Consider the following 23,973-nt stretch of genomic DNA (forward strand, 5'->3'; position numbering starts at 1 on the left):
GGCGAGCTTAACACAGGGAGGCGTTGTAGCGACACATGTGCCTTTACCTACTGCATCGTGCTGTCAGGTCAAACAGGTTTAGAGCATATCGTGCCAGCCACTTGGAGCTTTGAATATGGGAAAGCGTGATGACGGTACTACGGGCTATAAACCTGCAACGCTTGCTTACGCTGCCCGCCATGAAAGGTCTGCACTAGGAACAACTGCACCGGAACGCCTTGTGTGACAAATCAATCGAATAGCAACGTATATGTAAGCTTCGGATTGTCAGCATAGCGCTCTAGCAATATCAAAAAGTACATTCCCATTAACTCAAACTCACGTTGAATCCCTTAGATACCCTAAACCATTTTTCTGCAGTGCCTCATTCTCCGCTAGAACCAATACTTTCTCTTTGTGGTAATAACTTCACTGGGATAGAAAGATCTGTAAGTGAGAAACCGCGTCGATTCACACATGACATATGGGATTCGAATCGGCGCTATACATGAGTACTATAGTATACAAGTTCTAGTACGACCTTAAACAATGATACATGATCGATTAATCAATACTAGAACCAGCTTTAAGAAAATGTGATAACATAAGAATCGGTACTATTCATTTGTTGGTGCCCAGCCGTTTTCTTCAATCAACCTTTTCTATTGTTAAAGGAGTAATCAAAAACTCTATCCGGTTGCCGGCGCCTCGCTAACAGCTGGTAAAAGTCTTCTTGTAGTTTCTGATACTTGATCATCCTCACTGGCGACCACGTAGGTAAGTGGCTGGTCGCTCCCCGAATGCATAATCAATGAGAACAAATCGTTTGCGATGCATCGTAAAGAGGTAATTTCAAAATGCTAAGGGGGTAAACACGCATGTGTCGAATGTGAGTTCTGCGAACTCTGAGGCCGATTGATTATGGACCTTGTTGGAAGAAGCGCATTGTTAGGTTTTGATGATGCCTGCTTTCCTCTTGTCGGCTGCAAGATTGGTGAATATATGTATAGTAATTCACTAACTGACAAGTTTACAATTACCAGACCGCGTCAATTTGCGCGTGCATGACCAGACCAAGATTGCAGACCTTTTGGGGCAGGATATGTGTTTCAGTTCGACGGTTCTCCCACTTCTGACCACAAAAAGTAACAGAGTCACTTTGGACAGAAACCGTCGTCGTCGTCGTCATGCCTGCCACACAGTACAACACAACAGGCAGGTCTGTTTTGTCGTTAGTTCTAGTTTGAGTGCGTGAAACATTAGAGATATGGCCTTCGTTTCTGCTGGTGCAAACAAAGTACTGACGGCCGCATTGGCAGTTTTATGATCGCCAGCAAATTGTATAGCAAAAACAACGTAAAAAAGGATTCCGTTCCCTCTCTACCTCGGTCTCAGTATTACTGCGTAATTATTATTATTATTACAGTGTTGCTCCTGACGGAGGCGTGGTAGTGGGAACGAAAAAGCGTACGGCTAAAAACAATAAAAAAAAAGATGCCGAAAATTCTGCATGACAAGGAACAACCCGTGTTAGGAAAACACAGACAGCGTCGCTATGAATATCCCAAAACGATTAGCAACCTGTGCTTCAGCACAGTAGCTGTGTCCTCGACAGCTTTTGTGAAGCGGCCGCGAAGTGGGCCGCGTTAACTATACATAGGAAGCTACAGAAGAGTGAGGTTAGAGAAGCGAAAATTGAAAAACTGGATTGGCCTGCATCAGTTTTAGCCAATTCAGGTTGCCTGGGTAGCGGCAAAATACACGCGATTAAGATACATACTACTACTACGGATATATTATCTTTTTATTCCACATCTCTATGCAGATGATAATCGTAACGCCATCGAACAATTTACGTATACGCACGAGAGTAGATACGATAACATGTGGAAATGCACGTGCGCAACATAGGTGTACGTACGGTCGCTTATGATTGGGCTCTCTGTGCAGGGACACATCGAAAGGAGGATGAAACAAACAGCAAAGAACTAGAAGAACATGATGACAGTTTAAAAGGGGGCAATGAACAACGACAGCGCAACAGCGTACTGCAATACTGCTCTAATAACGTTCACGTTCATTTAAAATGTTCAAGGTAAAGAGGAACGCTGTGGGATGGTAAAAACTAGTAGGCGCCTAATTAGTACATAACGCGCGTAGGCTCGAGTAAGCTGTCGATGAACTCATGTGTTTATGAATGATGACAGAAGTGGTAACAAACCAACGGCTTTTATCCACTCAGAATGACAGTAAAGGAGTAACGCTCAACCATTAACCGACGTCAAAATAAAAAACTCACATTTATTACATTAATTAATGTTCAGCCCTTTTTAATTAATGGAGCGCTTCGTAAACGGTGGAATAACATTAGTTGATATTCAAGCGACTTCTAATGCTAGTATCGCTTTACCAATTCCTGAGCGACTTCCGTCCTTATTTTAAAAGCTCATACTCCTACCATTAATAAACCTAACACGGCCTCAGTTTGTGCCTTTACTTCAAAATTCGACAGTTCTCACTTATTCCTTTTCATTCGTAAACTATATACAGATTGTAATAAAGTCTGAGTCAGTACACCAAGCCACATAGAGAAACAAGCGCACTAGAGGAGAACACGAGGTATGTTTCTTATCACAGTTTTCTCCTCATATATGCCAGCTACGTTCTTCGCTTGATTCATGGAAGCTTCTGACTGCACCAGGCTACACATGGTGGAAATCGTCATGTGCAGTAAAACGAATGACGGTTTAACAGTTTCTCTGATTTGGTTTTTTTCATTCGGCGTTTCTCCCGTGTTGGCAAACCTCGCATTGACTTTGACGAACTTCTCACTTTTTGAAGCGCTCGGAAAGGTTACTCGTGGTTAAGAATCTGAAGCGTCATCTGAAATCTTTGACTTTGACAGCAAAGCAGGTTTTTTTCAATTTTTCTCTAATTTCTTGCCGTAGAACGTAGATTCATTACATGTTTTTCGGGCACGAAGCTTCCGTTCAATTTAGCTATTTCAGATTCGCAACCGGCATGTCCTCTCGAATGACATTCAGCCCGTGAATCTGCCCCGGAACCATTTTCAGTTTTAATAAATAGGGTGCGAAGAAAACAAGGCCAAAAACGTTGATTGCGCGTGACGCCGCAGTAAGCGTCTCACTAATTTTTTTACGCTATCCGAAATAGAGCTGTTAGAAAGATGATCAGCCTAAACACGAAAACTAGTTGACGTACACGGCTGAGCCGGTAAGGAACAATGTATTGTAAGTCACTACCCTACTTGCCCTTTCGAGTTTCACTACCTCGACCTCAGTGAAGTTAATTGATAGTCGAAGTGTGCTCCTACCGCTCCTACATTTTACCTGCTGAACTCGGATCATTCGCTTAGGATATTGTTTCTGACATGGTTCTAAGGGTACGCTTCCTGCAAGAAAGCTTCGACGGCAATTTAGGAAAAGGGCTCAAGTACCTTTTGCAAAATTTGTCTGGAAGAAGAAGAAGAAGATCAGTTTCTCTATTCAGACATCTTGTTCTAGATGTGTTATTCATTAGATAATGTAATCACTGTGAATAAGTCAAATGATCATCTATTATAGACATCCGTTTGTTATAAGCGTTTGAATACTACATATAAGTAGGGGAAAAGCCGCGCGAGTTGACTGGAGTATTATAAATGTCTATCGAAAACCAATAATGTCTTTAAAATCGCCTGCTTATTTTGTATAGAAATTTGAATAGGACCGATTACAAAATTATAACTTTTATAGTCCAAATCATACCTAACACCCAGTATTTATGCCTCCCAAATGTACACCTCAGATACGTGTTACACTTCCGAATTCCACCCTTCGATTCAAGCTGAGACACTGAACAGTCGAACGCTTAAGAGGCCTCCATTCTTATCTTGCGTAAAAAACTATATGCCCAAACTTCATTCGTTGCCATATGACTTTCCTGCTACAGAAGAACTGATATATAATAATCTAAAAAACGAAAACACTTCAAATATAAGAGCAATAGTTCCTGGTTTGTTGACAGTCGCGACAGACAACCCAGTTTGATATCGTCCTGCTCTATTGCCGCCGCCGTATAGCTGAACCCTGCTTGGCCCTGTGTCTTCTATAGGTTCGCCTTCTATATAAAGAAACTAATACATGCCTATCGTGATGTACCATCTTGTCTGCCACATTATGAATTTAAGTACCAATAAAAGTAACGCTATTTGTCGGTAAGAATTGACAAGACATGGTGTTGGTGCTTATGAGTATTGACGGTCTTATCGCTCTTGGCGATGCGATGTCGAGTCTGGGCTGTGAGATGAACGACTGCTGAGTATGAACCGCGTCTGCGTATATGGCTGTCTAAGACTTTCGGCAAATAGCTCTTGCCTTATCGGCGTTTTGACTTTTGTAGAACGTTTCTACTAACGTACCAATGCCGACCTGGTAGCCGATAAAAGTACCGATAAAAGTTTGTAATTGGTTTGTATGTTAACACTCATTATTATCATGATCATGTTATGTACATGCAGAACTCTTCTGATACAGATAATCTCTTCTGGGGTGTTTCAAGACCTATTATTTGTTTTGAATGGTCACTACTTCGGGGTCTACAAGGTGAACAGAATGTTAGATGGGCTTATGCCCTTAGTCACTGTACAACGCAAACGATTCCCTAGGGGTGCATAGATTAGAAAACAACACTATATATATATATATATATATATATATATATATATATATATATATATGTAAGTAAGGGTGTTCTTATTATTTACGATGTGTAGTTACTCCTACACGAAAGCGAAAATACGGCTCTACCTGAAGGCAATATTGAAATTCTAATACTCGGCGCATATAATACAGATTTTTTAGTATTCTATTTCAAGTTACCTTTATTGTTTGTTTATTTCCATAAACCATTGAAAAGTGTTCCTTTTCCTCTATAAGTCCATCGTAATTTCATTGTGCAGCGCGCGGAATTTTACATCAGATTCAGATCCCCCTAAAGTTGAAAATTCCAGGTGGTAAGAAAAAAAGCATATTTCCAACATCCACTACAGTTCACCTTTCGTTGAGAACAAAAAGCTGTTGAAGTAGTACGAGGTGTTTCTGCCGTATACGCTCTGAAAATCATGCCTGAAAAGAATTTTTAAAAAAAACATTGCTGAACTTTAATCATTCGTTAGTTTCCAAATGCCAGTATTATTTAATGATCTAGTAGCGGTATTTTGAATCTAGCGGATATATTCTGCCTTGGTCGGCCGCCTGAGGTCGATAAGAACCGCCTGAAGGCACCCCTGACGGAGAACAACTCTAAGTTAGGCGAGTAGATGAATTGCAGTCATATGACTATCGACAGGTATTTTTAATCTATAAGCTCTACTCAAAGATTAGTCTGAGTGCTCCATAAGCTAAGCCTTTCAGAACCTTGCGCTATACAGACGAACACTCAGTCATAAATGATAAATTCCTACACAGAATCATTACGGACGACAGAACGTGGTGTTTTCAGGTTGACACGAAGTAGATATATGAATATCTAGCTCTGGAAACTTCGCTTAACCTTAGAGTTAAGTCAAATCGCCATTTTCAAAAGACTATTATTTACGTTTGGTGGAACTCGAAAAGTCACTACTACTGGTGAATGGTTGAGGGGGCAAAATAGCCAATTTATCCACATACGGCCCAGTTGTGTCGATAAGACGAAATAGTTCGATAAACGAGACAAGGTCGCCCTGTTAAAGGAAAAATTTAGGCAACACAGGACAAGGATTGCGAAAGGCGCACTACGCAAACTGTACGGCCGTAGCTTGAGTGGAAGACTATTACACATACCACATTCGCTAGGTTTCGAACCTACGAGTTAACGCTTTTTTAATCGCTCGAAAATTAAATTACTAACCGTACATTTTACAGTGAAGAAGGTCCTTGACGAATGCGTCAACACCGGACCTGCCAAAAAGGAAGAACTTCATTGGTTGAGGGATAGTTAATAGCCTTCGACAGTTATGACAAATACATAAGATAGTCATTTGCTACTATCATTTTGGCACTTTGTAAAGAAAATAACTTGACATAAAGGAGAAAGTGGGGTTGTACGGGTCGAAATTTGGTGAGCGTGTCCATTGGCAGAACTGTTTCGCCCGACTGGTGCGGTACACCTAAAAAAGTCGTCATGCGTAAAAATCTCTTCGAAAATCAGTAGCACACTGTTGACAAAAGCAATATTTTGTACTACGAGCGCGGAAATACGACGACTTACTTTAAATTAACATATGTACATAGGCACACATTTTTCAGCAAACTCTGTAACTACTTACTTCTTTTGCAACATCGATGTCAGCTTGTTTCAAACGCAGTAAGCTAGATAGCCTATACCATAGAATTCATGTAGTTCCGGACTGGTCATTTATTATAGCTTAGCTCAATGTTATGCCCTTCATGAAACGTGCCTTGTTTTTGGTTTAGACTAAGAATAGTAGGTGAAGCCGTGGTGTAAGAACGGGTCTGTAATCTTGCTCCCTCATAGTACAACAGATGTTTAATGAAATACATAAAAAAGAAAAGCCCCTCTATATGGCCCTATGTTCGAAAGTTTGGACAACGTAAAAATTCTGTAATGCCAATTGCATGCAATATCTGACCCATCCACACCTAAAATTTGCAAAAAGCTTTATAGTGTTAAAAACGGCTTATACAGCCCCACCTTCCGCTAACTAACACTATTTAGGTCGTATATTTTTCTATCGATTACGTGAATGGCAGTACGTGCTGTAATACAAATCTGTCAGATTTCATGTCGAACCGTCAAATGATGATATATCGTGAAGCAACTTTTATATACTTTCAAAGGAATCTGATTTTTCAATTAACACTCAGTGGACTGACCAAGTCCGTATCAGCTGACTTGCTAGTCGACGACTCGCGCCTACCGATCGGTCAGGATGATGTTTTTGTGAGGTAACTAATGAGTCAATGAGTTCTGAACCTAAAACATAACTAGGCTATTAGTGAGAGGACGTATCGTAAACTTTGCCGCGCAATTTGGACGCATCGCACAACTGTCTACTAATGTATACGTTACCTAGTTCATTACTGAAACGTCCTATAGCTACGCATTGCAAAAAAAAAAACTACCATCACATGCCTCGACTGAATACGTACATACGTACGTATTTACCCATTATCGTGGACTGATATATATATATACGGTACAACATCTGTTAAGCGATGTCTATTCTAAAGAAACGTTTTTTTATGTACTTTGGCTTCCATTTCAGGACTTTTTTTCCCATGTGTTTTGGCCATTCCTTCACCATTCTCAATTACGTCATGAGGACGTGTATCGATGATACCAATTTTTGCTCAATCAAAGTACACTTTTATCATTCAGGTAATACCTGACGTGTGTTTCAGGCTTTGTGTATTCTGAATATAAATAAACTTTTTCGGAAATATAAACAGTCAAATGTATGGTGGGCTGTGTCCACTTGCGCGAGATCATTAACATTCGTCATAAATAGCATTTTTCGTTATGTTTTTATTTTGTTGCAATGTCTTACAAGTTTTATATTGTCTATGGACCCAGCAGAACGATATAATCCGATTGAATGAATCACATATAGTCAGGAGCCTTTAATTCACCCTCTTAAATATAATATTTGAATATATCTGCATAGATTGGGCTGAAATCACATGAAGGTTGGTCCACGCCCAGGTTGACTATGCACAATTATCTTTTTTCTTTTTTTTTTTCTTCAATAAAGAACAGAAGATGGCAAAAATATTCGTGGCCCCTTCCATAACATTTCAACAGTAGAATAAATGCAATCAATCGTAAAACTCTGTTTAAATACTTTGCATTGCCCAACTTTATTCTCAGTAATCCAGTGGTCTTGACCTAGGTAGCTTTGCAAACGCATGTGTTTTTATATACTTTTTCGAACGACACAAAAGTCAGTGCCACGCTAAACGCATGCTAATTTAGAAACAAAACCCGTTCTGTTTAAAAATCAGGCCTTCTTATGTGCCAGAAGCGCTCATGCCGCAACATTAGTCTTTTTCCTTTGCTTCTATGAGCTTTATTTTTCTCAGGAGCTCTTTTGAGTGAAAACAAGAATTCGAAACTTGCCGCAATAACAGCTCGAAAAGTGGTCCTTCGTAGAGACCGCTGGCATAGCATGCCAACTGATACCGAGGATTCTGAACCAAGCGTTTTTAATCGTCATGAATTCATACCCTCGTTCATTCATGCCCTCAAAATATACAAACGCTAACTTCTACTTCCTGAGCGTCTCCGGACTTCTACTCCTGAAGTAGCCTTACGCGAGACGGATAGTTGGCTATACGAATGGACACAGCGAGAGCCATATTGCCCCTAACTGATATAACAACTTTTACGAAGTTGGCCCCTTTGGTGACGATGTCTTTTTTTTGAGTACACAATCTCCTGAGAGTAGGAGAGCGACTAGGAAGCTTTTAGCAACAAACAGAGCTATCACTATTAGCATGGTCGAGTGACGTTCAAGTATCACAGAGTATGCTCGTACGCGATTCTGAATAAACCACTGTACGATTAGCAAACTATATAAAAACTATTTAGCCCTCAATTTACCATAAAAGCAATGACTGCTCATGCAAATGGGTATCTAATAATAGCACCTTCCTGATATAATCAGTTACAATTGGTAAGGTATTCAGTGTGTATTGATTCCAGTCTCTATTACATACTCTGTGAAAAGCCTTCCCTAAGCAGAGCGGCCTAAATTCACAGCAGAATCTATTCTAACTTTCTGTATCAGTCGACTAACATGCAAGAAACCAGTGCAGCCTTTCAAAGCAGGTAAGGCCTTCGATGGGTGAACAAGAACGCTAGCTATCGCATTGCAACTCGCAAGAAAGCGTTTTTTGTTCAGAATTTTCTTATGGAGAATAACGTTGGCTTATCAGACAAGTCTCTGCTGTCGTAGCAGGTTCGAGGAAGCACAAATCAACTATGTATATCGCTGCTAGTTATGGTCAAACAGTAGCCCAACAACGATCTCGGATGTGTGCTCTGTTTACTGATTTCGCAATATTTTCATAGTATGCATACTCCTGAACGATTTTCTTTGCTTTCAGAACAGTCGCTGTTTTTACACCGCCGAATATCGGTTACTCATATAGCTGCCCGTCTCTACATAAATTCAATTATTAGTTTAGCTACCCTTAATCGGTTGCTATTGACATGGGTTCGTAGCGTAGACTCGCATGTGGATTGAATAGAACGGCGCTGAGTAGGCGGAGGCGATCCTACCGTTTGCAGCGATGCCCCAATATTTAAGGCCACCATTTACTGTTTTGCCACTGGGCAAATCTTCTTAAGCAATATCTACTACAGGCTAAAGTTCAATACAATACAGTAGAATAAAGGACACGATAGAGACTAAGAAAAGGAGAAACAACCTGCTTTCCAATTGTTTTTCGGGCAGCTGATCACACTGACACACAATACATGATAGTTCGTACGGAGGGAATAGTGGTACACGTATGATAATAATTACCATTAATGTACTTCGATTGGTCCAAGGGACCGAACCAAGCACAGGAAGTTTTGCGTTTTCATATTTTCTCGAATAAGGCGCGCTTGAAGAATATGTACTTCGCTGGGTTATCAGCCAGCAATGAAACTACAAGCGAGACTGTTCTCTATTCAAACTCAATATGAAGGAACTGTCACGTAAACGTATTCAAGAGTTTGCGTAGAGCAGTTGAGGGAAACAGTAAACAAACAAATTACGGCTGCAGGAAGATCCCTTCTATATTGAACACTTTACGCTGTTGCAGAGAGCTGCCGGACATCGTTTTGTCGTAAGTGTATCAGCAAATCACCGTTTTTCTCGTCTTCGTTAATCCACTCACATTCAGTGGACCGTGTCTATATAAATATCGACGATTCACTGGGTATATTGGTTTTCTATCCGGTGTACTCGGGGAATCGTGCGCACGGCGTGGGACGAAGGCGCGTCATGGCGTATGGCATTTATGCAATGAAACGAATGCTATACTCGATTGTATCTTCAACGGATTGCAACAGGAACACACAGCTTCTTCTCAGAAGACTTTTCGAGTGGTAACCTCTTTCGTTTCACCAAAGTCTCAGACGCGATTTGGCCAGCTTAACAAGCTTACGCAATAATCAGATGTCTGTTGCGACAAAGGATCTCCTTTTCCATCTTGTGGCGGAAGTAACACAGGCACGAAGCTCCAAAGCCTACCTTCCGCGCTGTCTTTGACGAGGACTATACCAAGCATGGCGTAGTCTAAAGGGACGCCGAGTGAAAGACGCTGCTGTTATAAAATACACCAGCAAGAGTGAAGATGATGGTTGAGCTCTACGGTACGTGACCGTGCAGATTTGATCGTGGGTAGCCTTCGCGGATGCGTGTACGCATGTAGTGGCAGTTCTGCTGCCTGCTCCGTGTGATACCGACTGCAACGAATGGAAAATATAATAAGCATGACAGCAAAGTGTGACACGGTTGTACAAAACTAGGCCGACCGACAAATGTATCTTTTCACTACGCGAAGGGGATTATGATACAGATTTAAAACTAGCGCTAAGCACCTCATCACCAGACGAGAGCTGTTTCTTGCAACCTGTTACTAATGAAGCTCGTGCAAGAGTGATCACGCGTCCTGTAAAAATTAACGGACCCGATCTGCTGATCCAAGAGGGAAGCGCATGGCATTCATCGGTATCTCAGAGTAAAAGCCGTCAATTCATTTATTTTGATTTAGTAGGACTGCAATTACTTTGCATAACTGTGTTAAATCACCAGATGACCTGAATAAGCAGGCCACCTATCTCTCTCAAAGCTTATAATTGCGTTACAAAGCCCATACTATGGTACAGTAACCGAATTACACTCGTACCATGTTCCTTTTGTAATCGAAATGTTTCCTTTTAATGTCAAAAGGCCTGTTTATCGAAACGAAGTGCAGTCTTTCATATATATCGCTTCGTATAGGATAGAATAATGTTCGTCCTGTTCCTTGATTCATCAGCTAAACCAGCTAAAGTGGGACGTATTCTTAATAAAATGGTCGCGAAGCAGGTTTCCGTTAGATAATTTTAGTTTTTCTTTTAGCCTATTTGTAATAATATGTCAGTGATCATCTAGCACAGCTAGCTGCCGAAGGCGGAAATTCTTCTAAATGAATATTTATTTGGCTAAAAATTCGATGCTTCTTGACGTCCAGAATCGTGTAAAACACAGAAAAAAGACAAAATTAAATGGGACGTAACTACTTTCTATCGAGTCAACTTTATGGAGCACAGTCAGCTGTTAGATCAGTGAGCAATAGGCGTCATTTAATTAATATTTAGCATAGCTGGCTATTTTTTTCGGAGTATATATTGATCAGTTGCTAACGGAGCCGAATAAATGAGGAGTACAACAGTTCCACTATTTGCTATATTGCCCCTGTCTGCTACAAACGATGGGCAGGCAAAGTGCAATGATCGACCTTTTCTAGTAGAGGCAGCGATATGCTATGGCTGTGATCTGTCGAATAGAGGGCTTAAAGGTGCACCAATAGGCGCTTCTATTGGTAATACCAAGCTTACGGATATTTTCTGAAAGGCTATAAAGTATAATGGTGAATTTTGATCCGTTAAGTCCATTTACGCTTTCCAGAACCGAATTCACCATTCAGTCTTGGCGTGTAATTTTGGATAACAGCTGGAATCAGGCAAACAGATCATCACCAATGTTGCAACACAGCAGATTCTTATTAAATTAAATTTACTTTTTTAGTTTTCTATGTTATAGCGTAGCTCGCAGTAGACAATGCTTGTAGCAAAACTCCGGTAGAGAGTTCACAACAATGCTTTGAAATAAGATAGCGAAGCACCAAAGTATTTTTTTGTCTAAAAAATTAATGATTCTCTTTTAGAGAAGGCAAGCGTACCATCACATAAGAAAAAATTGGATATAGTGTCCTTTTAAGGCTTGGCTCCTATAGATATCGATCTCGCTAGAACAATTTTGCCTCAAGAAGTAACGAAGATAGTCTCCCAGAATCAAACCAAATGTGTTCCTGTGGGACTAATAAAATTTTCCAAATAACAAACACCACTTTGAAAGTAACTGTATAAAATACTGTATAAAAGTCTTGGTAGAAGATGCTGAACTTTCGCATACCTTGTGTTCTAAAAACTCAATATGTCTAGGTCTAGCAAGCATACGTTAAGTTAAAGTCATGTATTGAACATTTTTTAACGGTAACTAGGACTTTTAAGTGTTTTTTTTTTCAATTGAGTCGTCTAAGTCAACTAAATCTTGCGGCCGCAACTTTCTCCACATGAACGTCTGAGGATGCCCTGGATACAGCAAATACAGATGTATAATCAGGCTTATTAGCGGACCACCTATGACCAATTCTGAAAAATGTTTCATGAACCCGGGAGACCATATATACTCGCATTCGATAAAAGAATAATTTATTTATTTATTTAACAGATCTCCCTAAGAGGCTGTAATGCAGCGAGGTGGTCTTAATTATCGCTGAAGATATCCAAGGCAGAATCCTAATAACATTAGTGGTAAACATATGACGTAGTAGTTACGGTAGTTAAAGTTCCAGGCTTTGGTGACAGAAGGAAAGCTACGCTTGTGTATATTGCCATTATAACAAGTTAGTTAGTTAGTTACGAAATAAGTTGAAAAGTACAACAGCTCCGAACCTAGACACGCAGCTGAAATCTACTGACGTGACGATGATCGTGTCGTTACATGACACGTAAAATTCTGTACTGTGAATAACAATATTCAATAATAACAATTGCGGTCGTCAATTATAATTACACAGTGGGCAAAAGTAATGATTTGGAGATCAAACCCGAAACCCTGCGACCGTGAGCTCGATGCCTACTTACCCTGTCACCGCTTGTGTTAAATAGGTTGCGCTTGAAAATTGATCGACTTTAACAGGACCCGTTCAAACGTTTGTAAGATTTAGAAACACTTTCCACGACCAGAAATTCATCCGATTTGATTACTTTATTTATCCGATATTATTATACCGATATATCCGATACTATATATAATAATAATAAAATGTTCAATACATGTTAGCTGTTGCACGTTGATTCTTTGTGGGTAGCAGCACATATTCTGTACAACAACCACATAGAATTATAACAGCGGCGCATGTCAGTGTTATTTTGGGTAGATAAAAGGGGCAGTTTATTTATGTTCGACGAAGCTCGTAAGTAGATGTAACTGTATCTGAAGTTTGGGCAGGGAAAAGTGTTTAACCTGCATCTTACATATATCACGTTTTTTTCTCTTGATAATCTACACGGCAGCGTATTTATTGACCGTTCCATATCGGCTAGTGGCCAATTACTGCAATGAAGACATCTTCCGCGCGAATTTGTGAGCGTCATGTTTACACGCCCCTTTCCAATAAATCGCTTAACCCTAGAGGCACTTATCCGTAGGTACTTGTGAACTTTTACGTAAAATGCGTTTTAGTGCGCGCCCGTGGCGACATCATCTACGGCGCCGCTATATTTCGAATTTTACGTTAGGCGTCCCATCGTACAGATGGCTGACTTCGTCACAAAACGAAGCTTGTCTCTGCCTACTGCCATATTCGACCCTAGACCACCATCGGCGCCCACGTAGCCGAAACTATGACCGAGCACTCCAAACGACTGCGTATAAAATTGTCAGAATCTATCTGTAACAAATGTAAAATATTATGTATCATTAAATTAAATTTCATCTTCCATGAAGAATTTCTATTTATATATAGAATACGCGTACGATATGCTTTCGTCGACGCTCTAGTATAGCTACAAGCAATCATTATTAAAGAAAGTTAAAGAGATTACGCTTAAACATTTTATCAAACCGTACTCTGGTTTTCGATAGTAGGACCATAGCGACAGAGATGATATTAGACTGGTTAATCCAACGGCCGTTTACAATGTGTCGATGCAGGGCAGGCAAACACGACCATGATTTTGTCGAAGAGATAGAATGGATGTCGTTCATTCGCTGCTATCCTCAGTTAACATCTGTAGCAATCGTGCAAAATAAGACTTTTCAAGTTTCGGCGAGTTACGGGCAAACGCTGACGAAGATGACCTAGACTATTTTTCCTGAACTTCTACAGAAGTTCGAGGAAAACGCTTCTACCAAAGACGTTCAACTCGTTGAATATTGCTTACTGAAGTAACGACCTCGTCCAGTCATGTACCACAATTACACCAAAGCTACAGATCAAAAAAGACTTTGCACCCTATTATACTACTGATACTTCCGTTCAGCATGGATCCGAATAATAAAAATTCAGTTTCGAAATAAACCGGGCCCGACTTCGGTGAGCCGAGATTAATTACAAAGCCCTACTATCAGTGTCGTCGACCCTCTCACGAGTAGGTCGACTTGTTGTTATTCTAGTTGAAGTACAGAAAAAGGCGTCATGTAAGTGGCATTTCAACATCTCACTAGTGCTTTTGCAATGGGCATACATCGCACACAAACAGAGAAGCATTTATGGTTATAGCGATATGTATATAAAAGGGCCTAATTCATGTAAATAAGCTTACCTTAGCGTCAATCACGACACTTCAAAAGGTGGCCCAGTAAAACATGCAGGCTGTCCAACCCCACGGGGGCCTCTTATTCACATCCACACACCTCACTGTTAATCGCTCCACAGCTGTTTAGTCTTGTCAAAGTGGGTACTGGAGCCGAGTTGGCAGCGAGTGTCTCAATCACGGATGTCTTCCAGCTCGGCGCTTATTGCACTAGTGCTATGCTTTCTACTAGAGGCAGTGACTCCAAGGGATATCATGGCTGCCATATCTCGTAAAGTTGAGCGAACCAAGACCATGGTTTGCTATGTTCTTGGTTATTACCCGAAAAAAAAAGAATGCAGCCAATAGAGACGTTCGGCCTTCGGCTTCTGTATCTCTATTCTAGATATTCAGCTATGCAAGGTTCTCATTCGTTCGAAAGTATATTGTATTCTAACAGCTGTTCTTTACAACTGTAGCCCTCTACGGATTTCAAAAAAAAACTTATACATACGTCTGAAATAGAGAGTCTGTAGTAGGCAGAAGTACTACCAGGATAAGCTGAAATGTCTCCCACCAGTCATGCGAATGATAGGCATTTAGTAACTTCATATAGGTGACGAGTGAGGATATGGCATGCGCAACGGCCAGCTAGGATTCGGGAAATGTACGGAAAGCTCCCGACTATGAGATGCGAATGTGAACTTAAAAGAAAGAAAAAGATATATGTGATACGGTCTGCTATGTTACGTACACACTTAGACATTGCTAGTTTTAGGTGTTGTCAAAGTTAACATCTCAAACTTCAGATCGATGCTATTAACAGAACTGTAAATAATTGTTCTTATTTTTCTGTGTTTACACAGAAATTAGCGTTTTACCTTGCGAAACGTTTGTCCTGAACTACCGATTGGCTGGCAAAATACGTTTCGAGACGGCGGCAAGGTACACGTCAATGTGCTATAATCTTGACATGAACCTGATTCACACTTCTCTATTCAACAGAACGAAGGGGACGTATTATTACAGTTCTTTTCCTTCTGCCTGGTGCTGAAGCTGAACCCGAGTGAGACACACTAATCGCTAATTCACTAGAAGAAGGGAAAAATGCACGTCCTCCAAGAGCCCTATTGTTACTAAAGGACGGTTTCGCTCTGTTGAATGAAAAAGTGCAGGAAGGCCTCCCATAGGACAGCTATCCAACCTGCTTATTCTGAAACCGAACACCATCGGAGCGATCGGCCTGCCCGATCATCGGGTTGACGAGGCCAAAAAAAATTGAGGTAGATCCAATAGCCTCCCACCACAGAGCCGATTTCGCAGTGGATTAGGAAGGCGGCTGTCTAGACGCCATCTGTTTGAATGGTCCGCCGTCCAGCTATGGCGTCGTGATAACTTTCTTATATATTGACTCGGTATTTTGCTATAGCAGACGCGAAAGCAACCTTGTCAAAATTAACACCGATCTAAACGAATGGATCGTCAAAGGTCAGGGTAAACTGTGTTTCTTTGTAGATAAAGGACAACTGCACAGCCCACTTTAGAACTAGTAGTAAAAAAAATTTTATAATTTCGTTCTGTCAGAGGACCAGCCAGCTTTCCATGACGAGAATGATTTTGTGAGTGAGCCTGACCACTGTTGCATCCCCGTTGTAATTTGCGCTGGAACAATCGGAGTAGTATATTGCTGTTAACTAAATTCCAGAAGGAGCACGAACGGGCAGACACTCGCTCGTCAATCAATAACTTCTGCTCAACGTAGATTGCAATCCTCGGATTTTACTGGCGTTTATTGTTTAAATGAAATCTGTGCTAAGATACGACGGAGAGCATCATCAGTAAGACGCGTGCGGTCAGTCTGTTCCCCATACTCCCAACAAATCTCGTTACAGAACTCCAAGCACGGGAATCTTACCGTGCCGAAGTTGTGGATTGTAAATCGAATGATAAGCTGTCAATCTGGCCGAAGAACACGTTGCCAGGATTTGTCCATGACTTGGCTATAGTTGAACGTTGTCCAAACATGGGTCGACGCTGTTAGCTCATATGTTGAAGAGGTCTCGTTAAGGCCGAGAGTTTCGTTCATTGAAAGCGTCTCGCATTTACTGGTCTGCCCTTTTAGGGTTCTCGTTGATAGGCATAGACCTATACTTAGCGACCCCAATAGGTCGGTTCTCCGTTCTCGGCTTGCGAAACGCAATCGAGGGGCATAGCAGTTTTGGGAAGCATAACATAGGTTTTCGCTTCTGAAGTTGGCTCAATGGAACACTCGCTCGTCGCTATACCGCTGTGTACAACCAGTAATCTGTGCTGGCAATGTAGGTAAGTGATTCAGGAATGGTGCGACGTCCGTGGGGCTATAGATGTAATAAAGTGTCTGGAGGTTTTCACGAAGTAAAAGCTTTTTTAACGTGCAGTTTTCCAAAGTGTATCCAAAAACAGTAAATTTCTGCCAAATTTTAGAGCTTAACGTTATACCGTACTAGGTAAGCCAGGTAATACAAGCATTTCATGGAGTGACAATAACAAAGTTACAGTGTTAGATAATTGCAAAACCGTGGATTTAGAAGTAGAGGCAAACTAGGCCGTGTAGCCATGATTAGCTTTCCTTTTTATGCCGTCTAATGCAATCACAATTTCATTGAAATATACCGCGACATAGCCCCAAAGGACAGGTTAGACTCAATAAAAAAAAGCGATGGCAGGACAAATATGCTGATAGCCCAGTTCGATATGCCTAGCTTACCAATTCAAAAGAGCAGACGTTCAGGAGACTGGAGTGTTACCATGTCGCACTCATCTTAGACACAGTTAGGTTAGCGGAATATGACGAATTGCCAGCTCACTTTAGAAAAAACGAAACAAGGACTGTTATTGACGGTATGATACATTTTTAGCTCGGTAGTGGCTTGCGTCGTTTGTCGTAATCCGGACAAGCAAAGATTACTAGCTATCAAGTACGCAGGCACGGTAGCGTACTTAGTCAATATTTAGATAAAGCTAAATCCAACAATATTGATGGATATAAACGTCAATAATCTCTACGAAATTGAAATTTCTTATACTACACTACATATATATATATATAATACACTAATTATACTATCTATTAGCGTGTCTGTCTGTATTTTTTTCACCTAGTATATAATAGACAAACTTGGAATACTGAGCAAAAAAAAAAAGGCATACAAAATCACCTCACGAGCGGCCTAAAAGCCAGCGGTTAGCTTGCATAAGGCGTGGCCATCAATGGTAGGACTATCTCACTTCTCTAGTAGTTCGTGTTTGTCGTATCAGGAAAGTTGTGCAACATTTAGTCCAAACAAGCTTGGAAAATTGACGTTCATTTTTCGCGTCTGTTTTGCTTCGTATATGGCCCAAAGCAAACTTAGCTTGAGGTAGCTAGGTAAAAAAAGAAGATAGGTTAGGTTAGGTTAGGGATTAGAAACCGTCGTAGGTCTTATGATGTCTAACTGTATCGACATTACTTACACCCATCGAGATATGGGGCGATGATGTTTAATCCAAAAGAAGCATGAGTTAAAAGAATCATATCGTATAGGAATCAACAATACCAGATGTGCGTATGTGTTACAAAATGCCGGCGAATGAACGGCGTACTGCCTTAATAATTGAACTAAATGAAGCTAAATAGAGCTATATTTAGGAGCATTGAATCTTCACAGTTAACGTAACGTTGCTCAGTACAGGTAACTTTGACGGAGAGATCTCCAGTGACAATTCGTATCAGAATTATGTTCTTCTTATCAATTGGAATTATGAAAGCCTTAGATTTTTTTTTTCCATTAAAGGTCTCATTTATTAGACCAACACACAATTATTCGATTGTTCTTTTATAGTCCCTTCTTATGAAGTATGATACGTTAAATGTACATGCCTTTAGATCGTATACGCGTTGCTATGTATACTATGCATAATAAATAAAGCAAAGAAAGCCAGTAAATAATGAAAACACTGTGGCATTGGGTGCTGTTTATTGCGTGTGACACGCAAATATAGAGCAAAAAAAAAAACAGATGTTTCTAAGGGTTGCTAGGCTCGCTATTGCATGATTGCGTTCCATTCGTGATTACGAGTCAACGCGACAATAGGAGTTAAAGGTTGAATTAGGCAATACAATCCGACAGACTATTTTAAGGACAACAGTCTCTCCTCTATACCCTTAGGCTACTGCCGAGTGTCTATGGAGAGTTGTTTGCATTTCAAATTATCGTAGTGAAATTAAAAGTATTGCCTTCAATTCGACTAGAACGAACAGAAAGCTGAGCCTTACATACAGAGACGCCTTGGATGCGTGCTATCGTCAAAGAGACAGCTGAATATCGTTAATAGTGTTAACGAAACTTTCCTGAATTGAATTTTAAAGATTGTGTAGTTGAGTAGTTCAGTGCAATAGTATGTAAACGTTCACCGTCTAGCTCTTCGTTTTACAGGACAACATCAGGTAACAGCTGGGAAAATGTTTAGCTTGCACTCTAGGCCTGAATTAGGTCAAGGATCACTTAGCAATAGCTGCTCTCACCATCACTCATTTGCGCTATAGCAGCGCTAGTTACAAGGAGCTGGGTTCTATAGATCACCATTTTTAGCTTAGATAAAAACGTCTAAAAATGTTATGTTTTTACTAAAAGCCACGAGAGCGATCATCATCTAGTAGCTGTTTTAAAAATTTACTGCTGTTTTGCAAACGGATCCCATGAGGTAGGCAGGTAGATAGGCAGGACTAACAACTAATTGATACACAGTTTTGGGCGCACGACCAAATGCGGCAGTATAAACATCTCTCTCGTCTATGAATTAATTGCTACAAAGATTTCTATCAATCTGATCTGTTGAAGTGCACAAAGCAGTGGTTTTGAACATTGAGACTGAAAAAGAGAACAATCCAACTGTCCTTCTACAGTTGGTTGCTTCAAACAAAACTTGAAATACCAACTTTATAGCTCCTAGCCGTCAAGGTTTTCGTCATTCTCGATCTGCATGTCTCCCGTTTTCCCTAACTTCCCCTCGCCCGAAACTCGAGCAAAGTGGTGTCTCTGACAATCTCTTTCAAAGCTCTTTTTCTTTCGCTCAACTGTAGACTACTATTTCCGCCGGCGAGTTATTTTTCGTTGGGCGGCTGAGGAACTTGGCCGCGCTGTGTTGCAAAGGTAGAACTCTCTTAAACAAGTGTTCGAGAAATGGCCGAAAAAGACGTTTAGATCTAGTATACGTACATACCAACCTGTTTCTCTCAGCCATCGATCAATACCTGAATAGTATCATCCGCGCCACATGAGTCGAACTATAATGATCTGCTCTGATCACCGGTCCAGAAAGGTACTTTGTTTACCGCTATCCGAACACTGCTCTAATTTCGTTTTATCTTCAAACTTGCCGGCAGCACTAATGCGATATGGTCGTTAAAAGTTTATGATAACGAGGTAATTTATGACACAGTCATAATGAGCATTCGAGGAACGGATGAAAGTGAAATCCAAGGATGGTAGCAGCCGCAATCGACTGGAACGGCCCAGTCATCATCAATACTTATTTATCGAACTAAACCCCGAAAACAATGACAGCACATAGATGTATCGTCAAATGATTAACGCACTAATTTAGTATCATCTAATAACAACGATAACGAATACCCGTCGCAAACGTAGCGTTTGACACATAGATCCGATCCGCTGTACTGTAGTTTGAAATCTGCAGGCGGACTGACGGTTGGATTGCTCATCTAGCGGCCTTTATACTCCGCTGAACGACGCGCCCTCTTCGGATCACGCCGTAACTATTTGGCACAACGAATCGTGCCGGCTTCATATAGACGTGTGCGATAAAAGCCTTAAAGAGGGAACGTCTTAGTTCCGTACTTATGCCACCTGCCAAGAGCGGAAAATGGCCAACAACCATATTTTTCTTTTCTTACTTTGCATAGAAAAGGCCCTTGTTTTAGTCCGTAGACGAGTGAGCGATCGCTTCAACGAGCCGCAAGAGAAAATAGTTTATGTAACATTTATTCATATGTAATGATCAGTTACTTTTTTAATCATCAACATTTTCTCCCCCAAGTTATCTCGCACTACTCTCGGCTGCTCGAAAATTCAGCCGGAACACAATGAGCTTATTAGTTCGACTAACGTCAACGACCAACGGCAGCTGCAACTTTAACATTGTGAACTGTAGATTGATCGTTGGGAGCGGATTTCTTGATGAAACTTTTCGCCCTGGAACCACCTAGGGCATAATGGCAATCCAGATGCGTTCTCACTAAACAGCTAGTGTTTCCCTATATTTCTTTGTGCCCTTTTGGGGATATTTCTTAGCTTTTACGGCAAAACATTATAAACATATAAAGTGTAACTAACGGCTAACAAGGGCAAGTATGCTCATCAAAGTTTCGCCTTTTTTCGTTACATTCTTCTTTTCTAATTAACATGAACTTAGCCATGTCAGTTACTGTTAGCGTTCCTCAAAAGTTTCCCGTCGAATAATATCATCCTCAGTTTCCTCGCGAGTGGTCGATTCTTCTTCCTTTATTTCATCACTGACCGCTTAAAAGATCTACCAAGCATCGATCACTATGTAATACAAGGAAATATTGCATTCGAGCGAACACCCACTTAAATCGAGAGCGCTAGCTCACGCCCGCGGTTTTGTTACAAGACTGATTGCCTTATTAGTCAAAAGTCGTAAAATAGAGGGCCCATAATTTAAATAGTTGAGTAAATGGTTTGGGCTCGCAATAACTACTAGTTTTTCAGGCGCTATTTTAAATTCAAAGCATTATGTGCAATCATTAGAAAAGAAACAGAGCTTTTCTCATTAGTCTTCCTGGCTATTGCTTTATAACAAGGGCGTGTCCTGGCTGAATAAAAATAACATAGCTGAGCTGATCTGCTATGTTATTAGAGTCAAAAGCCAACGTTAAATCGAAGAGCCAGCTGCGTCTGGCTCCACTAAACGTGTACCTTAATTACAATTAGATAAGTCTTCGCTGAAAATACATCTCCTAGAGAGCTTAAAAGGCTAGATAGACGTCGCTAGAAAGGTTTCTTTTTCTTTCTAGGAAAGTAGTTTACCCTTGTAGCGCTATCAGAAATGAAATAAGCATAAATGATCTGAACACAGTGATGTTGTCTTTACACCGTAAGAATCTACTCACAGGCAGGGGCATCTAAACGAAGAACGGTTTGATCAGCTGTTTCTTAGAACGTATTTAAACGGCAGTAGATATTGACTAGGACTTAGCCTACGCTAAAAGTGTCATTCCTCATGGTCATACTTATCCTTAATATAACCATCATTCACCCTGATTCCGGACCTAAATTGCTCATAGACTTGTTTCAGGTGTTTCCTTACAAGCTCCTTTTTAGTAGCACGAATTAGGGAGCACGCATTATCGTGACGAGGCTTATAAACTCTTTCTCTCTCAGTCAATACTAATCCAACGAATTCGAATCTGGGCTGTTTGCCGGTCATATTTGCCCACTTTAGAACAGGCTCATATTCTCAAGCAGTCAACTCTGGACTCCAGCCAGTGACCGACATAAACCGATGCACTATTTTCCTGGAGAACGTATGGTTTCTCCCCGAACGCTTGCTTAAGTTCGGCATATGACTGAGGAACATGCAAACAAACTTCCCTACGCATGTAGAACACATACCTGCAGCTGATGTCTGCTTTAGTGATAAACTTCTCTTATCAAAGACGAAAGAATTAAGAAGCAAACTGGACCAATCATATTTCGTTAGTTTTATAGGCCTCAAGACGCATCTGTGCGGCATATGACGTATAGATTTTCCCGAACAATCCGTGGTATGGTTCACCTATTTACGTTGAACCCTTTCGCTGCCAACGGAAGGAGGGGGAGCGTTAGAAACTGGAATACGGAGTGTTTTTTTTCCTGCTAGGAATTTTCTCTTTTGTTAAGCTGGAATCCGTTTCTGCTTGTTCTGCAAACGCATTTGTGACGGGTTGTACGCTGTCGGTTTAAGGCCACCGAAGACCTGTACTCTCTCGTCGCCGCTTGGGACTGATCTTGCTTCATGTTCCCACAAACATAGTTTTAAATACCATTACACAGTATTGATACGAATACAGTTACTAGGAACAACGAGAAACTGTCTTGAGTTAGGATGCTTCTGCCAAGAATACAATGTCGCCTCTGAAAATTTCCGTATCAATATGTTATTCATCGTCATCATCGTCTGAGCATATCAATCGAAAGTTACAGAAGCGTACTACAATTTAGATCGGGAAACGCAATCAAGTCACAGCACGAACAAACAATGCGTCTCCGTCCAATCGACGAGTAATTTTTTTAATTTAAATGTTATTTTAATGTACTTTTTGACCTCCGTTAACCAAATAGCGACACGTTTATAGTGCTAGAGGCCTACTACTAGGAGACTTAGGTCCCTCGAACATTTACGCACATATGAGATGTGTGGATGGGTAAAATGCGACTCGTTGTCTCTGCGAAATATTCCCCGAAGCCTGGACACGACTTTACTTCTACTGTAGATTCTCGCGTGCGGCGAAACGCGCAGTTACTGTGCAGTAATTCTCTGAGGTAGTTTAACGCAGGGCTTCCGACATTTTAACTAGTATAGTATCCACTTTTCATATTTGCATGATTATAATTCACCCAAAACATTCCTTCTTTTTCGTTCCAAAGAGCCCCAGGGCAATGTAATAGAAGGATTCTCAGCAATCTTCTTTCTGGTATGTGGCGAAAGTCATAGTCGCGTTCGTTTGTTTGATATTTTTCTCAGCATTTTCGTATAAAACATATTCGCCAGCTGCTACTAGTCCGTGTGTGAAGAAGCGCACCGCTGTTAAAGGCCATATTACAAGTAGGCATTAGAGCATTAAAGCATAAAGTAAAACAGTTAGGGAACAAGGAAGGCCAACTAGCTTGTTCATCTGGAAACGGTACCAGCTGCTTTATTCTCAAAATATAAAAAATTAGGGTTTCTCACAAATTTATTGCGGTCATGACGTTGCTTGGTGCCATATTCAACGGGCTGGCTCGTACTTGTGGTATAATGTTATACATGTCCTGGTACGCTGAGGTTTGCATTGTGGAGATAACACGTCAGCAATGTCAGTTCAACGTACAATGCAAACACGGAATCCCCAGCTGAGTTCTTTTTGTTGGTGCGTAACCCTTTACCCCGCGCACCCGTGCAAAGGGTCTCTCGCAGTTTTTGTATTGCTAAACGAGAGTTTGCTGAGGGGTTGTTTACGATGAGTACAATGTGACGCACTTGATTTGTTGGTCATCCTGGAAAATCAACTTACACGCGCTTTTAAAATCGTTCATGAACTTAACAGCTTCGTAAGTGCTTAAAGCTTATAGAAACGTGGCAATCCTAGGCACCATTTATTGCTAATATTTTGTAGAAGATCCGGGTCTTAAC

General features: G+C 40.8%; 1 protein-coding gene and 2 long non-coding RNA genes across 10 annotated transcripts in view; 1 reads left to right on the forward strand and 2 right to left on the reverse strand.

Annotated features, from left to right (window-relative positions):
• LOC111266928 (prolactin-releasing peptide receptor) overlaps window positions 1-23,973 on the reverse strand; it is a 102,937-nt gene that overhangs the window by 35,178 nt on the left and 43,786 nt on the right. The window contains exons 1-3 of one of the 8 annotated variants that reach the window (XR_015313600.1): window positions 19,787-20,260; window positions 5,872-5,921; window positions 4,860-5,105 (exon numbers count right to left, since the gene is read on the reverse strand). Coding sequence is in view for 1 of the 8 variants with exons in the window: in XM_086971138.1 (XP_086827264.1) it covers window positions 5,035-5,105; window positions 5,872-5,921; window positions 19,787-19,803 (138 nt within the window). In the remaining 7 variants the exon portion in view is untranslated. Of the gene's footprint in view, window positions 1-4,859; window positions 5,106-5,871; window positions 5,922-9,511; window positions 10,441-19,786; window positions 20,261-23,973 lie in introns of those variants that run through there. The other 7 variants (XM_022844792.2, XM_086971138.1, XM_022844795.2 and 4 more) reach the window with 7 other exon arrangements.
• LOC147752617 (uncharacterized) lies at window positions 12,917-15,220 on the reverse strand. The gene is made up of 4 exons (XR_015313605.1): window positions 15,056-15,220; window positions 14,572-14,871; window positions 13,877-14,037; window positions 12,917-13,697 (listed from the first exon to the last, which is right to left on the reverse strand). It is a non-coding gene; the product is annotated as an uncharacterized LOC147752617 (long non-coding RNA).
• Window positions 23,485-23,973, forward strand: part of LOC111266932 (uncharacterized) — a 37,003-nt gene continuing 36,514 nt past the window's right edge. The window contains exon 1 of the long non-coding RNA XR_015313602.1: window positions 23,485-23,891. This is a non-coding gene — a long non-coding RNA (uncharacterized LOC111266932). The remainder of the gene's footprint in view (window positions 23,892-23,973) is intronic.

The sequence above is a fragment of the Varroa jacobsoni genome, unplaced genomic scaffold, assembly GCF_002532875.2.
Source record: "Varroa jacobsoni isolate VJ856 unplaced genomic scaffold, vjacob_1.0 scaffold_1129, whole genome shotgun sequence".
Lineage (NCBI taxonomy): Eukaryota > Metazoa > Arthropoda > Arachnida > Mesostigmata > Varroidae > Varroa > Varroa jacobsoni.